This window comes from Bubalus bubalis, chromosome 12 (genome assembly GCF_019923935.1).
Source record: "Bubalus bubalis isolate 160015118507 breed Murrah chromosome 12, NDDB_SH_1, whole genome shotgun sequence".
NCBI lineage: Eukaryota > Metazoa > Chordata > Mammalia > Artiodactyla > Bovidae > Bubalus > Bubalus bubalis.
In genome coordinates this window covers 73,324,331-73,342,489 of record NC_059168.1, presented here as the reverse complement: position 1 = coordinate 73,342,489, position 18,159 = coordinate 73,324,331, and the positions used below count along the sequence as shown (strand labels likewise).

The following is an 18,159-nucleotide window of genomic DNA, read 5'->3' as shown; positions in this document are numbered from 1 at the left end:
TCAAATGGGTATATCTTTCCTTTTCTTCTTTGCTTTTCATTTCTCTTCTTTTCATAGCTATTTGTAAGGCCTCCTCAGACAGCCATTTTGCTTTTTTGCATTTCTTTTTCTTGGGGATGGTCTTGATTCCTGTCTCCTATATAGTGTCACGAACCTCCGTCCATAGTTCATCAGGCACTCTGTGTATCAGATCTAGGCCCTTAAATCTATTTCTCACTTCCACTGTATAGTCATAAGGGATTTGATTTATGTCATACCTGAATAGTCTAGTGGTTTTCCCTACTTTCTTCAATTTAGGTCTGAATTTGGCAATAAGGAGTTCATGATCTGAGCCACAGTCAGCTCCCAGTCTTGTTTTTACTGACTGTATAGAGCTTCTCCATCTTTGGCTGCAAAGAATACAATCAATCTGATTTCAGTGTTGGCCATCTGGTGATGTCCATGTGTAGAGTCTTCTCTTGTGTCGTTGGAAGAGGGTGTTTGCTATGACCAGTGCGTTCTCTTGGCAAAACTCTACTAGCCTTTGCCCTGCTTCATTCTGTACTCCAAAGCCAAATTTGCCTGTTACTCCAGGTGTTTCCTGACTTCCTACTTTTGCATTCCAGTGCCCTATAATGAAAAGGACATCTTTTTTGGGTGTTAGTTCTAAAAGGTCTTGTAGGTCTTCATAAAACCGTTCAACTTCAGCTTCTTCAGCATTACTGGAGTTGATAGACCTGAAGGCTATTCGAGAGGCAGAAATGAAAGAACTTGGTAACTGACTGAACACTGGGGCTGACGGAGAAGGAAGAGTTATAATGACTCTCAGTTTCAGGTTAAGGACTGGATGGAGAGCAGGACTACTTAAAAAGAAGGGGAACAATAAGCTTCCAATGCACTGCAAGGAACTGAGTAATGCACACTGTAGTCAGCACCTTTATATCCAGTGCAACTGTCCCCACGATGAGGCAACATGGGCTGAGGGTGAGAATTTAACTGCCCTCGGTCCTAAAGGCATAAATGCTTTGTTCCAGCTAAAAACAACAAAACAAAACAAAACACCTAACACTTACACAAACATGGCCCAAATGCACATTTCTGGAGGGAGACTCCGGTACTTCTGCTTGGTGTTGAAAGAAAACTGGCTCTCTCTGCCTACCTAGGCTTGACCGGAAACATTTAGTAGCTGCTAGCAGGCATTTTCTGAAGCAGAAGGATAAATGTGATAGAAGAGGTAGGCAAAGCCAAGACCACTATAAAGAAATGCAGCCAGGGCCCTGGGGCAACCACAATCCCGGGCTGGCCTGCCTCTGGCTCCTCTGCCATGTGAGCCTGTGCGCCGGTTACCAGAAAAGCCCATGTGAGTAAGCTTCCTACTGCTTACAGCTGAAGACATGGAACTACCACAGGGGCTGGAAACAGAAGGAAGGTTAATAAATCACAAACTCTAAATCGGCTCAACTGAAGAAGAGTAAGGAAGGCTTCCTATCCCTCATGCTGGGAATTTGGATATCCTTGTTACAAAGAAAAAAAAAAGTTGGTTAAAGCACCACCCTCTGTAGCTTTGGACCAGGCCATGTAACTACAGTACCATAACTGTGGTACCAAGGGCCTGAGAGAGGAACAACTGAGGCTCACAGAATATTCTGGCTAGCTCCTCACAGCTTAAAGTCCTACACACAGAAGTTTATAATGTTATTCTTTGCATTCTACAATGTTTATAATTGTCAAATGTGAAGTATTTTAAATTCTAAGTTTCAAAAAAATTAATTCCTAAGAAAGTATACACTTAAGGGAGAAAATTTTAGATCCTGTTTGCTCTGTATGGTTGTTTCAAGGTCTCACAATCTATTATAATAATCAGAAATAACCTGACCAAACTTTCACTATGAGTTTGGAGGTGAGGGAATTTAATAACTAAGTAATTGGTACATGCAAATTTTAACACTGAGAACTTATGCAACAAAAAAGCCTGAAAAGATCAATTAAAATAACATGAATTCTACATCAAAGGAACTCTCCAGCCTAAGTAACACAGTGGCCATTATATAAAGAGACTACTCCTTTTTGAACTATTTAACAATAAAATGGGATTCCCTAATAGCTCAGTTGGTAAAGAATCCACCTGCATTGCAGGAGACCCCGGTTCGATTCCTGGGTTGGGAAGATCCACTGGACAAGGGATAGCGTACCCACTCCAGTATTTTGGGCTTCCCTTGTGGCTCAGCTGGTAAAGAATTCACCTGCAATGTGGGAGACCTGGGTTTGATCCCTGGGTTGGGAAGATCCCCTGGGGAAGGGGAAGGCTACCCACTCCAGTATTCTGGTCTGGAGAATTCCATGCACTGTACAGTCCATGGGGTCACAAAGAGTCGGACACAACTGAGTGACTTTCACTCACAACAACAAAATGTCCTGATTTTCAAAAATAAAATTTTGACAACCAGATTTTTTATTTTTGTTTTGGTACAAGAAAGCCAATTTCAAGTTTCCAGAGTGCTAACTCAGTAAGCTCATATCATATAAAGATTTCAAGATTAGTCAAGCTTTGATGATTTACTCTGATGCCCAGGCCCATGCATCAGACATGAGAATTACCAAAGTCAGCACTGTCGTACTATTATTCCTCACTCTTCGTAACTCATTCATTCCTTTCATCTTTCCTAGCTCTCTTCAGCGTGCCCTCTACTGATGTGTCTTCATCTGATTCCTGTCCGTTGCTTTCCTTTGTCTCTTGCTGTGCGTGTCCAGCTTTCCCCTACCATGTCCTAGGACGCCTCTGTGCCTTCTGCCCTTCCCTTTGGTCTTCCCATTCTCCCTCTGCTATATCTTCATTCTCCCTTCTCCTCTAATCTTTAGTCATAGTAGTTAACTTATCTGATATAATTATAGAATCAAAGTTTATAATCTCCGCTTTGTCATTTTTAAGTTGTCAGATGATTTTTATTCCAATACTTTGGCTACCTGATGCGAAGAGCTGACTCATTTGAAAAGACCCTGATCCTGGGAAAGATTGAGGGCAGGAGGAGAAGGGGACGACAGAGGATGAGATGGCTGGATGGCATCACCAACTCAATGGACATGGGTTTGGGTGGACTCCGGGATTTGGTGATGGACAGGAAGGCCTGGCGTGCTACGGTTCATGGGGTCACAAAGAGTCAGACACGACTGAACAACTGAACTGACAGACTGACTGATGGTTTTTATTTCTGACTTTAAAAATACTGTTTCTTACATTGTGTTGCATGGCCCTGAACTGACGCACTCAGCAAGTCAGTATCATGATAAGGTACTGTTTACTCACCACAGAACAACAGTTTTTACTAAGGTTTTTGAATCAGAAGAAGCATTCCTTGGACAGTATAAAACTAAGCTACTGAATTCATTCATCTAAACTGCTTTAAGAAAATGACACTAGAATTCTGGGACTCATATTTTAAGAATTCAAATTTCTTTTTAAAAAACTGTTATTAAATGGATGGAATATCTAATGTGATAACATCTTTAAAAATGTTGTGAATTTAGTGACTGCCTCTGTGTGACCTGGCCTTGCCATCTGAATGGCTTTACCATTAATTCACAGAACCTTCAATATTATAAAGTGTAACTAACAGCATTCTACAAATACCTGAACTTGCTTTTCTACAGAGAGAAAAATGAAGGAAAGAGAATGAACCCATCCAAACCAGATAGCTGACAGTATAGCAGGAATCAGCAACTAAATCCTTAGTTCCCAGAAAATAACCTCAGTGCTTCCATCATTTATGATTCCTTTTTATTCTTTATCATATAAACTTCATTCTCCATAAATACCAATAAAACAACTCATTTCTGTTTTACTTTGGAGTATCTTTAGTTTTCTTCTATTGTTTGAAGGTTTAGACACAATGTTCTACATGGAAAAAAATTAAAATAGAATCCTAAACATAAATAAAGAGAAAGCAAGATACTATAGGCCAAGGGCAATTGTTATTTCATCATAAAGAAAAGTTAGCCTAGATGTCAGATAGAAAGCCTCCTAATCAAATGTACAACTTGGCTATATTTCACTGGATACAGAACATCAATATTAAGGCATCTATGCTTTTACCAAACAGTGTGTCTCAAGTGTTCTGACTCTCCCTAATGTTACAGAGGTTACTATGTGACATGCCGCAGGACAGTAAGTCATTCTGGCACTGAACCAGTCTTTAGAAGGGACTTATACTAATTCATTTCCCTATTAACTGTGACTCTGAGTTGACAAGCCCTGGCAAGGCAGTGTGAAAGAAGGATGATTAGGAGAGAAATATTCTTAAGATGGAGTAAGCAGGGAAGGTACTAGCCTGTCATATGCAGCAATCATGAAGTTGAGAAGGAGGCTGATGGACTGCTCCACACTGATTTGGTGAGTGGAAGGAAGGCGCTTGTTCAGCTGGTAGTAGAGGGATGAGATGACGGTCTCGAGGCGGGAGACACTGATCTCAGTGCTGTGGTCCAGTGTATTAAGGCCATTGTCTCGGAAGGCTTCAATCATGTTCCAGATATCAACAAGATGGACTAGGACACAAAGAAGAGAAGCTGTCAACAGCTCAACAGTTTTAATTTATCAGAAAGCTGTAAGAACTTCACATTTATTTATATTTAATGGAATAGTGAAGGGTAGGGCTTCCCTGGTGGCTCAGTGCCAATGCGGGAGACACGGGTGGGATCCTTGGTCCTGGAGGATCCCACATGCTGTGGAGCAACTAAACCAGTGCACCACAACTACTGAGCGGGTACTCCAGAGCTCAGGAGTCCCAACTACTGAACCCACATGCTACAGTTACTGAAGCCCACGCGCCCGAGGGCCCATGCTCTGCACCAAGAGAAGCCACCGCAAGGAGAAGCCCTTGCACTGCAACGAGGGAGTAGCCCCTACTCTCTGCAACTAGAGAAAGCCCACGCAGCAATGAGGACCCAACACCGCCATAAATAAATAAATAATTTTTAAAAAAGAACAGTGAGAATGGCAGAATATGTCACCCCAAAATATGTCACTTTGACCTATGGATTAGTTTGAGCTAAAGACACTTGAAAAACAGCAGATGCCAAAAAGGACACTCTGACCTCCCCCTTTCTTCCCCAAAGCAGAAATAAAAAGTCCCATGTGAACAATGCCCTCCCTATTTCAGGAGGAAAGAAACATCCTCATCACCAGAGGCAGTGAATTGAGGGTCAGAGAAATCTGTACCGACTTCACTAAAACAACTCTTGTCTTTAGTCTCTCGATATTTTATTTTTCCACAACTGCTACTCTTTGTTCAACTCAGTATATAAGCACTTAGTCCTACTCACTTCTTTTTTGCCTCCCCTTTGCTGCTTCAAAAATACACAATGCAAAATGTAACAGAACCTCAAAAAGACAACGTCACAAGCTTTGTGGGAGATAGTAACATACTCCTCTTAGCAAGTGACAGAATAAACATATAAAAAGATAAGTACAGTCATAGACAAAGTTTACAACCAATAAAGTAGGCATAATTGACACCATATGAAGTCCTGCCCCAATGATCAGAAAATATGCTTTATTTTTGAGAACAAAAGGAATATGCATAAAAATTGACCTTAAAAAAATATTGACCTTACCCTGAGTCATAAAGCTAATTTCAATAAATGTTAAAGGATTAAAGTCATATAAACATTGTCCTCTGGTTAAAACAAAATTAAGTCAGATATCATTATCAAAAGAAAACTTTTAAAATAAACCTTATCTTTAGAAATGAAGAACCATACTACTAGGAACTTCCTTAATCTGATTAAGGAGATCTACAAAAAACTGCAGCAAACATATTACTTAATAGTAAAATGTTGAAAGCCGTTTCTCTAATACTGAGAATGAGATAAAAACGCCCACTATCATCCTTCCTATTGTATTTCAGATCCTAAACCATATAAATATGCAGTAATTATCAGTACAAACATTGGAAATAAAGAAATGTAACTCATTCAAATGACAAAATTATATACATTAAAAATCATAAAGACTCTATACATTTATCACTAAAATTAATATGTGAGTCTAGAATGACTGCTAGATACAAATCAAGATATGCAAGTCACTGCATTTCCACATACCAGTTACAGGTAATGAAATTTTAAAAACATATAATAGTATTACACATCATCAAGAATTTAGGAATAAGTCCAATAAAGGATGTGTAGCATCTCTACCAAAATATCTATAACTAGCAAAAAATGAAAATCTAAATAAATGGAGGGATATACCATGTTTATAGAATAAAATCTCAACACTGGAAATACAGCAATTCTCCCCAACTTGATCTACAGATTCAGTGCAATCCCAAGAAAATCCCAAGTGCTATATATTAAAAGGATGAATTTTACCATATGTAAATTAAATTTTTAATTTTATAATTAAAATTATGTTTTTAGTATAAATTAACAGATTCTAAAATTTGTGTGAAAATAAATGTAAAAAGGAGTATGTCTCTATAGAACAAAGTAGGGAGACTTGTTCTACCTGATATTCAGAACATGCTATAAAGCTATAACAATGATTATTGGTACAAGGATAGACAAATAGACCAATAGAACACAAGAGTCCAAAAGCAGATCCTCTCATATATGGACACAGCTATCAACATTCTGGTACATTTCTCCTAATGAATATGAGAGAAAGATTTTTTTAGTAATGGGGAAACCGGATGGTCTCTTCAATAAACAGTGTAAGGTCAACTGAACATACATATGGAAAAAATTTGATTCCGACTTATACTCTCCACCCACAAAAAAATTTCAGGTGGATTGAAGAATCATATGTGACAACATAGAACTTCTAAAACCATGCATCTTTTGTTTATATTACTAATGACATTAGCCTGGCTCAGCCCACACACAGACTAGTGTGTTCCAAGAATTATAGGAAGAATTATAAAACTGGTAGTTGCCCTAGGACAGTGGTTTTCAAACTTTTTGACAACCCACAAAAATGTATTTTAATCAAAACACACATACACACACACTTCTAGATATATAAAAAACATGTTCCACAAAATGCCTTACTATATAAGTTATATTCTAGCTTTTTGCCCTTCTTCTTTCTCTCCATTACATGCTTTAAATTCTGACTACAGTCCACCAAAACGGTTTCAGGAACCATCAACAGGTCACAACCCATAATTTGAAAAACAATGCTCTGGGAAATCCAGAGAAGAAACATGACTTTAATCTAGGATGGCATGGTAAACTCTTCAAAGAGAATTTTAAGCTAGAATTTCTGAGTAGGACTTAAAGCAGTGAAGAAGTATTTAGATACAAAGTGACTTATAATAAATGGCAAACAAAACCTAGACTAAAACAGATTTTCCCACTCTAAGGCTAATGATCTTTAGATTACACAAAACAGTTTTTCCTTAATACACACACAAACACATATATGAGAAAAGTACAATAATTCTAAATTAGTTCTCTGTACACAAATTAAGAAGGATTTTATATGCCTGTGTATATACATATACACATACATATATTTATTTCATAAGTAGCAACTGTGGAAGCAACTGCTTATAGAAAAGGCTGATTTATAAGTTTAATCAAGAAAGTTCATTTTTATTATACCTTTATCAAAATATTAGCTTTTCTTTCCCTCCAGAAACTGATAAATTGTATTAATTTTATATAAAACTTTTCACTAAAAACAGTGACAAGGAGAAATCAATTCTCCTATTTAAAGAATTAAGTAATCTCAAAGCTAGTTACCGTACTGAGTTTCTTAAATATTTTGAGGGACACCCAGAATAAATCAAGAAGTTCTTTCCATTATGAAGCTTACATTCTGATAAACACTTATGACAAAAAATAACTTAATTAACATTACAATACAACTAGAAGACAGTAAAATCCTTTATACTATCAAGAGCTCTATCATAGAAATGAGTAGAAATGACTTACGGTTGCATCGTTTTTGTACAAATCGTAATTTGCAAGCTGTTCTGTAAGTTGATAGTCGTATGACATCAAAATTCTGAGCACCTGAAAAAGGGCAAATAAAAAAACCTTCAATTAGATTTACCATTTAATTTCCACACACTGGGGAAGTGACTCTATTCTATTGTGTTGGCACAGGCTCTACATAACATGTCAACTAGGCCTTCTTTGGCTAAAACACAAGGTGGAGAAGAAGGGTTAAGAAACGCTTCTGTGTGCCCACTCCATGCCAAGCACGATGCCAGCAGTTTTGCCTACATCAGTCTGTCTGCTAGTCTAGGAAAACTCTGAGGGCAGGACCACTCATGATTTGAGTGAATGAATTACATATTCTGCAAAGTGAAAATCAGTGGTAGAGTAGGAAAGACCTCAGCCTAGAGTCAGGAAAGCTCAATTCCAGACCCAGTCTGACCACCAACCATGGACCATGACTGTGGCCATGTTACATCCCTTCTTCTTGGCCTCACTGGCCTCATCTGAAAAATCAGGGAACTGGACCAGCTGATCTCTAAGGTCCCCTTCCATGTCTGAGGCAGACTGGGTTTTTTGAGAAAGGGCCATGCCAGTATTTCCAGACCACTGTTTTATGTGCTTCTAGTACACTGCCCCTCCCCAGCAAGAGCTAAAGATTATTTCCCTCCACCTGCATGTGAAGTCATGGTGACTGCCTCTACAAAGACAGTGTGGCAGAGGAACACTGCCTGATTTCTGAAGATGGGTGATAAACCTGGGACAGCTTGCCTCTGCTCTCACTCTCTGAGGATGATTGGAAGCTGGACATCATTGTTGTAAAGAAGCCCAAAGTAGCTGGATGTGGAGAGACCACACAGAGATGCTGGTAGGCAGAGGAACCGAGCATCAGCTCAAAGTCAGCAGCAACTGCCAAACACGCAAGTGAGCAAGTCAAATGACCCAGCCTTGAGTCTGAGCCTTCCAGCAGAGGCCTCAGGCTTCATGCAGCAAAGTCAAGACATCAGCACTGGATGATGTTCTGTTTTCAGACCCAAAAAAAGATGTAAAATAAATGACTGTTCAGGGATAAGTGATATATAGCCATAGTAACTAGAACAAAGCCTAAATTACATGAGGCTATGAATCAAACTTTATTTTCATTTCAAAATTTGCTGTAAAAGTCTCCTTGAACGTTAAGCCCACTTCAAGGAATTCTGACCTCCAATGTGAGGTTTTTTTTTTATTTCATCCATACTGCCTTTGTAAGATCTGGCAGCAACTTTTGACTCAATAGAGGGAAAGGGAACTGTCATAAATTATCTTCTTCTACCAATATTTACAGTCATCTCTCATTTCTGCTCATTCCACAGTATAGGAAAAAAAAAAAGAAGGATTTTTCCAGGTTTTTGGTGAACATACTTATTGACCAAAAATTGAAGCAAAGATTTCTTTTAATCTCATTTCAATCAACCTTTACCTTGATGTCACGATTAAAATTATTTCCTTCATCACCTGGCTCTCACAAAATTTCTATCCTTCTATACATACACCCCAACTCCAGTACTCTTGCCTGGAAAATCCCATGGACGGAGGAGCCTGGTAGGCTGAAGTCCACGGGGTCGTTGAGAGTCGGACACGACTGAGCGGCTTCACTTTCACTTTCCACTTTCATGCATTGGAGAAGGAAATGGCAACCCACTCCAGTGTTCTTGCCTGGAGAATCCCAGGGATGGGGGAGCCTGGTGGGCTGCCGTCTATGGGGTCGCACAGGGTCGGACACGACTGAAGCAACGCAGCAGCAGCATACATACACCATTCAGTCCTGTTTTTTTAATATAACAGGTTTTTTGAAATAGAATTCACCCATTTAAAGTATTCAATTTAGTTGTACAACCATCACCACAGTTTTTAGAAACTTTTCACTATTTCAAAAAGAAACCTCTTCCCCTTATGAGTCACTCTGCTTATTTCTTAATTGGGTTGTCTGTCTTTCATCATTGAGTTGTAAGAGTCCTTTAAATGTTATAGATACGAGTCCCTTATGAAACATATGATTTGCAAATTTTTCCTCCCATTCTGTGAGTAGTCATTTCACTTTCTTAGTCATATGCACTAGAGTACAGAAGTTTTTAACTTTGATTAATCCACTATATCTACTCATTCTTTAGTCACTCGTGCTTTTGGTGTCAAACCTGAGAAGGCGTTGCCTAATCTAAGTTCATGAAGATTTATATTAATACCTATGTTTTTTCTAACCGTTTTACAGTTTTAGCTCTTATATTGAGGTCTATGACATATTTTCAGGGCTTTGTTGATAGCTCAGCTGGTAAAGAATCCGGCTGCAGGGCAGGAGACGCCGGTTCAATTCCTAGGTCAGGAAGGTCCCCTGGAGGAGGGATAAGCTACCCACTCCAGGATCCTGGGCTTCCCTGGTAGCTCAGATGGTAAAGAATCCACCTGCAATGCACAAGACCCCAGTTCAAGATCCCCTGGAGGAGGGCATGGTGACTCACGCCAGTATTCTTGCCTGGAGAATCCCCATGGACAGAGGAGCCCGGCACAGCTTTGCAAAGAATTGGACACGACAGAGCGACTAAGCACATGACATATTTTTAGTTAATTTATTATGTGGCATGAGGCAGCGGTTCAAATTCATTCTTTCACATATAGATACCCACTTGTCCCACTACTATTGGTTCAAAAGACTATTCTTTCTTCATTAAATGGTCTTGGAATCCTTGTGAAAAATCAAGAGACCACAGGTGTATAGGTTTAATTTTGAACTTTCAATTCTATCCCATTGATGATATATCTATCCTTATGCCAGTACCACACAATCTGGATTATTATGGCTTTTGTACAATAGTTCTCAAATTCAGAAGTGTGAGTCTTCAAAATGTGCTCTTCTCTTTTGAAATCATTTTGGCTATTCTGGGTCCCTTGAATTTCCATATGAATTTTAGGACCAGCTGAATCCCTTTCTGTAAAGAAGCCAGTTTCTCATGAGAACCACAGTGAGGTCATGGATCCATTTAGGGAATATTGCCATCTTAATGATAAATCTTCTGATCCTTTAACACAGGATATCTTTCCATTTATTTAGTACTTTCTTAATTTCCTTCAATAATACTTTGTAGTTTTCAAAGTTTTACACTTCTATGTTGAAGTTATTCAGTCTGATTTTCTTTCACTCATTTAGTTTCTATGTTACTGTGGTTGTGCCGTGCTTAACCGCTCAGTCGTGTCCGACTCTTTGCAACGCTATGGACTGTACTCCACCAAGCTCCTCTGTCCATGGGGATTCTCCAGGCAAGAATACTGAGGTGGGTCGCCATGCCTTCCCAACCCAGGGATCGAATCCATGTCTCCCTCATTGCAGGCAGATTCTTTACCATCTGAGCCACCAGGGAAGTCCAGGAATCCTGGAGTGCGTAGACTATCCCTTCTCAAGGGGACCTTCCCAACCCAGGAATCAAACCAGGGTCTCCTGCATTACAGGCAGATTCATTACCAGCTGAGCTACCAGGGAAGCCCTTCTATGTTACTATCTCAGTCTAAATATTTTAAGTTGGAACCATTAAACATTAATTATTCAAAACCAAACCAATGATTTTAAGAAAGAATGCTGACAAATGTCCAAGGGCATTTATGAAATAAACCATCATTAAATCACTGTAGCTAAGGCTGCATACTGTCACGCTACTTATTTAACTTCTATGCAAAGTACATCATGAGAAATGCTGGGCTGGAAGAAGCACAAGCTGGATCAGGATTGCTGGGAGAAATATCAATAACCTCAGATATGCAGATGACACCACCCTTATGGTAGAAAGTGAAGAAGAACTAAAGAGCCTCTTGATGAAAGTGATACAGGAGAATGAAACAGTTGGCTTAAAGCTCAATATTCAGAAAGCTAAGATCATGGCATCTGGTCCCATCACTTCATGGCAAATAGATGGGGGAACAGTGGAAACGGTGGCTGACTTTATTTTTCTGGGCTCCAAGATTGTTGCAGATGGTGATTGCAGCCATGAAATTAAAAGACGCTTACTCCTTGAAAGCAAAGTTATGACCAGCCTAGACAGCATATTAAAAAGCAGAGACATTACTTTGTCAACAAAGGTCTGTCTAGTCAAGGCTATGGTTTTTCCAGTGTTTTTCTCACATGTATGGATGTGAGAGTTGGACTATAAAGAAAGCTGAGCGCCGAAGAATTGATGGTTTTGAACTGTGGTGTTGGAGAAGACTCTTGAGAGTCCCTTAGACTGCAAGGAGATCCAACCAGTCCATCCTAAAGGAGATCAGTCCTGTTTGTTCATTGGAAGGACTGATGTTGAAGCTGAAACTCCAACACTTTGGCCACCTGATGCGAAGAGCTGACTCATTTGAAAAGACCATGATACTGGGAAAGATTGAGGGCAGGAGGAGAAGAGGACAACAGAGGATGAGATGGCTGGGTGGCATCACCAACTCAATGGACATAGGTTTGGGTGAACTCTGGGAGTTGGTGATGGACAGGGAGGCCTGGCGTGCTGCGGTTCATGGGGTCACAAAGAGTCGGACACAACTGAGAGACTGAACTGAACTGAAACATATATTTTTATGAGAAACACTGAGAAAAAGATGTTAACAGCTAGGAAAGGGAAGTTCCATCCCCAGCTGATCAAACAAAAGATTACTAATCTAATTGATCAGACTTTTGCAAGGCATTTATTAGGCCATGTTTGCTAGTGGAGAAGTAACTACAGTAAAAAAAAAAAAAAAAGTCAGTGTATCTGGTATAACACACTCTCTTCAAACTCTTTCTCTAGTGCAGTTAGAATCAGATTAGTCACCACAAAAGATGAAATAAAGCAGATACCACGCAAGTCCAAAGCTAAATAGTTTCAGAAAATACAAGACTCCAAATGCTTCAGTTTGCCAGAAATCACTATGCTAAAGTTGCAGGAACCAGTCAAGAGTTAAGTATCACTCTGCTTTCCTTTGCCAGTCTGATCCTTAAGAAAATACATCACTCTAAATGCAATAGGGGAAAATGTACAAATAGTAGTAGGGCTTCCCTGGGGGATCAGATGGTAAAGAATCTGCCTGCAATATAGGAGTGAAAGTGAAAGTGAAGTCGCTCAGTCGTGTCCGACTCTTTGCAACCTCATGGGCGGTAGCCTGCACCAGGCTCCTCCATCCATGGGATTTTCTAGGCAAAAGTACTGGAGTGGGTTGCCATTTCCTTCTCCAGGGAATCTTCCTGACCCAGGGATCGAACCCAGGTCTCCCGCATTGTAGACAGACGCTTTACCATCTGAGCCACCAGGGAAGTCCTATGTAGGAGACTTGGGTTCAATCCCTGGGTTGGGAAGATCCCCTGGAGAAGGGAATGGCTACCCACTCCAGTACTCTTGCCTGGAGAATTCCATGGACAGAGGAGCCTGGAGGGCTACAGTCCACAGGATCCCAAAGAGTCAGACATGACTGAGCAACTAACCCTTTCACTTCACTTCATAGATAGCAGTGGGCTATTACAGAATTCAGAAATTTTAAGAATTTCTGGCCAGACTATCATTTCTTTAAAATTTAACAGCAGTCCAAATCCAAAAATAATTTCAAAAGTGATTTCCCAGGTAAGAACACTGGAGTGGGTTGACATTTCCATTTCCAGGGCATCTTCTCAACCCAGGGATCAAACCCAGGTCTCCCGCATTGCAGGCAGATTCTTTACTGTCTGAGCCACAACTCAACAATTACAAGGGGTTCATAGACATTAACTATTATTTCATTAAATTGATGGTAGGTGCTTATGGAGAAGAAATAGAAGGTAGTTATGAGGATATAATAGGTACCCAGGCTAGGTGCCAAGGAGAATGTGGGTTTGTCTGCCAAGACAAAGTGGGGAGGGGTGTCCCAGAGCTGTACAAAGGCTCAGGGGTGTGAAGGGACCATCTGGATGGCCGTACTGTGAGATGTGTGCTGGGGAGACCACCTGCATGCTCTTTGAAAGATAGCTAGCTATTCCATATGTCAGAAGGCATATCAATGGTTGTCCCTGACTTGTTAGGAGAGGGCACATTTGGGTCAACTGGAAATAGGCACAAGGGAACCTATCAATAACCTTAGAACTTCACTAAAATCTCACTATACTAATATTCAACAAATCAAGTACTCTAGCCTCCCATGTATTTCCCTTCTTATGGAGCAGTCCAATCTTTCCTGATCTATATAACAAGAATCCACATCCACTAAGTATAGCCTTCACTTTTTTAATACTTCCCCTATGTAAAGTGAAAGTGAAAGTTGCTCAGTCATGTCCAACTCTTTGCGACCCCATGGACTATACATGGGATTGTCCGGACCAGAATACTGGAGTGGGTAGCCTTTCCCTTCTCCAGGGGATCTTCCCAACCCAGGGATTGAACCCAGGTCTCCCCATTGCAGGCAGATTCTTTACCAGCTGAGCCATGAGTGAAGCCCAAGAATACTGGAATGGGTAGCCCATCCCTTCTCCAGTGGATCTTCCCAACCCAGGAGTCAAACCAGGGTCTCCTGCATTAAATTCCTGATCAGAAAATACATTAGCTTGGCAAATACAAAATAGAAAAAACCCGAGTGAAGAAATTTAAATGATTAGAATATCACTTTGGAAATTCTGAACTAGAAAGGATTCAGTTCAGTTCAGTCACTCAGTCATGTCTGACTCTTTGAGACCCCATGGACTGCAGCATACCAGGCTTCCCTGTCCATCACCAACTCCCGGAGGTTGCTCAAACTCATGTCCATTGAATCAGTGATGCCATCCAATGATCGAGTCCTCTGTGGTCCCCTTCTCCTCCCGCCCTCCATCCTTCCCAGCACCAGGTCTTTTCCAATGAGTTAGTTCTTCGCATCAGATGGCCAAAGTATTGGAGTTTCAGCTTTAGCATCAGTCCTTCCAATGAATATTCAGGACTGATTTCCTTTAGGATAGACTGGTTGGATCTTCCTGCTGTCCAAGGGACTCTCAAGAGTCTTCTCCAACACCACAGTTCAAAAGCATCAATTCTTGGTGCTCAGCTTTCTTTATAGTCCAACTTTCATATACATATCCATACATGACTACTGGAAAAACCATAGCTTTGACTAGATGGACCTTTGTTGGCAAAGTAATGTCTCTGATTTTTAATATGCTGTCTAGGTTAGTCATAGCTTTTCTTCTTTTAATTTCATGGCTGCAGTCACCATCTGTCTGCAGTGATTTTGGAACCCCAAAAAATAAAATCTGTCACTGTTTGCACTGTTTCCCCATCTATCTGCCATGAAGTGATGGGACCAGATGTCATGATCTTAGAAAGAATTAGTCTTCATTATTATTCATTTCAAGAATATTTCATTATAAGAAATACAATAAAATGTCATTTTAATATTATACTGATATCAGACAATGTTTCAAGTTCATCAAGAAATGGTACAGAGAGTCTTACCTAAATATCCAGGCAGAATTCTGGCCCCAATTAGAAAGCCAAGGGGACACTGGATACCCAAGAGGCAGAGGAGAAAGATAGGGAAAGGACAGAAAGGATTAACCCTTCTTTGCACATTATGGTTCTACTTATTAATGAGAAATGGATATGGATGTTCTGCAGTATAATCAAATCCCAAGGAAAGCAAAGAGTCAAATGGAAGGGTTTTATTGTATTTGTCTGTATCAGAAGCCTACATCAAAATCTCCACAGGAAGAAGCTGGAATCTTCATTCCTAACAAATAAAATGTTAGTTCTGAGCAACACAGGATTATCTACCTCAATTTAAAGGTCTGCCTCATGCACCTCTCAAATTTTATCTCACACTCAACTCCAATTAGTCTGGACTACATGTAATTACCCAAACAAGCCAGGGCCTCTCACCTCTGAGCCTCCATAGGCGATAATGTCCCAGCCCTTCCTTCACCACATATGGGGCTGACTCAGCCAGGACATCGCTTCCTCCCAGATTTCTTCCTGGACACCACTGGCTTCCCTCAACATGGCTCCTACTGCCCCATCATTCTTGGTTCCCTTTTCCAGGAAAACAAGATCCAAGAAGGCAGAGACCATGTTACCATTGTATTATTCATTACAATATGCCCCAAAGTAAGGCATAATAAAGCCAGCACGTGACTGCTGGTCAGGAGACCAAACCAGTCCATCCTAAAGGAAATCAATCCTTAACGTTCATTGGAAAGACTGATGCTGAAGCTCCAGTACTCTGGGCACCCGATGCAAAACGCCAACTCACTGGAAAAGACCCTGATTCTGGGAAACATTGAAGGCAGGAGGAGAAGGGGACAACAGAGGATGAGATGATGGGATGGCATCACCAACTCGATGGACACAAGTTTGAGTAGTCTCCAGGAGATGGTGAAGGACAGGGAAGCCTGGCATGCTGCAGTCCATGGGGTCACAAAGAGTCGGATACAACTGAGCAACTAACAACAACTAAATATTTACTGAATGAATAAACTACTGAAAATTAGGAAGTTCTGGAATGCCTGGTATAAAAGACTCTGATCTGTTCTTTTCCGAAAAATATAAAGTCAAGTCAAAAGGTTATACAACTGTAGACACTAGCAAAGAAAGGCTGATGGAGGGAGATAATAAAAGTAGTGGAGCAGTCAACTCCTCTTCCTGTGTAAACATGTTGATGCTTTTAGCCCTCTTCAAATAGGGCCAAGCATTCCAAAGGTGTTCCAGGAAGCCATAAGATGTGGTGGAGGTGCTCAGTAGACCAATGAGAGGCATGAGGAAATAAATTTACTTTGCTGAGAAAAGAATCTAACTGGGGAGATAAGGAGCATGGAAGGAGAAAGAAGAGGAGAGATTATAAATCTAATAAATGTATAGTAACATTTCAGAGCTGTCCAAAAACTTTTACAAATACTTCTGATTAAGAAAAAAATATTTTAAAAAAATAGTCTGAATAAGTAACAAATATGAACATGAATGACTTCCTCATTTTTTTCTTGGCAGTCCAATTAGAAACCCTAGGGACCGAAGATGAAGCTAGAGGTCCCAGAAGACAGGAAAGTACAAATAAAATCAAGATCACTGAAGGGTGACTCTCATAGTTGGTGAACTAGAGGGAAAAGTTTTAAAATCCCACAAAGGGAAATGGTAGAGACACATGGCTGATTCCACCAAGATTTTTTTTTTTTTTTTTTAAATAATGGCAAGCAAGGAAAGTGATAACCAAATAGGCTGCATAAAACAAAAGTGGATTATACAGAATAAAAATAAAGTTTAATTCGTGGGCTTCAAAAAACACAAAAAGTAGCATCTATTTCATAAAGGAGGTACTCTAAAGCATTCTAATATTCTTATATTACTTTGAACAAAGTTATAAATATTGATAGGATTTGGACTTCATTTCAATTGATGTTAAAATTTCTGGAGTAACCACAAAAAGAACAGAAAAAGAACATACAACCCACAATTAAGTAGAGGAAAAAAGCAGAATGGGAAGGAAGGAAGCTCAATTCATCTAAGAAAAGCCAAGGAAAGAGGGAAAAAACAAAATACAACAGAGAAACAACAAAATTGAAGCACAAAATATAATGGAAGAAAAATGAAACATATCAGTATTCATAACAGCATTCATAACAAAAAAATTTAAAGAATAAAAATAAATATACTGTACTAGGCATGCTAATCAAAAGAAAGCTGGTATAGCTATATTAATATACAACAAATCAGACCTTAAAGCAAAGAAACATTACTAGAAAAAATGTACCTATTTAATAATAAAAGACTCAATTTTCTAGGTAGACAGAACATTTTAATATATATGCATCTAAGAACAAAAGCTTCAAAACACTGACAGTACTACAGGGGGAAAATTTTAAATCCATGATCAATGCAGAGATTTTCAACACCTTCCAGTAATTAAGATCAAGCAGTCAAATGAGTAAGGATAAAAAGACTTTAATAAAATATAACAAGCTTGATTGAGATAACAGAGAAATCATGTATATTATTTTCAAGCATTCAGGGAATATTCAGAAAAACAAATAACATAAAATATCAAGAAACACAAAGATTCTAGAGTGTTCCTCATTCCCTGACCCATAAATCAAGCTAAATATTCTTATAATTAAAAACATCCACTTACTAGTTTAAAAGGATACTTCTAAATAATTCATAACAGAAATTAGAAAACACAAATATAATAATAATAATAGTATATATCAGAAGACATACCTACAAAAATAGAAAGTCAAGAAAAAGTATTCAGTGCTTACATAAGAAAGAAAAAAAA

At 39.4% G+C, this 18,159-nt stretch overlaps 1 protein-coding gene across 17 annotated transcripts in view; it reads right to left on the bottom strand.

Annotated features, from left to right (window-relative positions):
• The window catches only part of DTNB (dystrobrevin beta), a 244,784-nt gene that overhangs the window by 190,266 nt on the left and 36,359 nt on the right, over positions 1-18,159 (bottom strand). For 16 of the 17 annotated variants that reach the window (XM_025261414.3, XM_044926157.2, XM_044926166.2 and 13 more), the window contains 2 exons: positions 7,912-7,992; positions 4,305-4,518 (listed from right to left, as the gene is read on the bottom strand). In XM_025261414.3, coding sequence (XP_025117199.2) covers positions 4,305-4,518; positions 7,912-7,992 — 295 coding nt within the window. Of the gene's footprint in view, positions 1-4,304; positions 4,519-7,911; positions 7,993-9,469; positions 9,489-18,159 lie in introns of those variants that run through there. The other variant, XM_025261429.3, reaches the window with a different exon arrangement.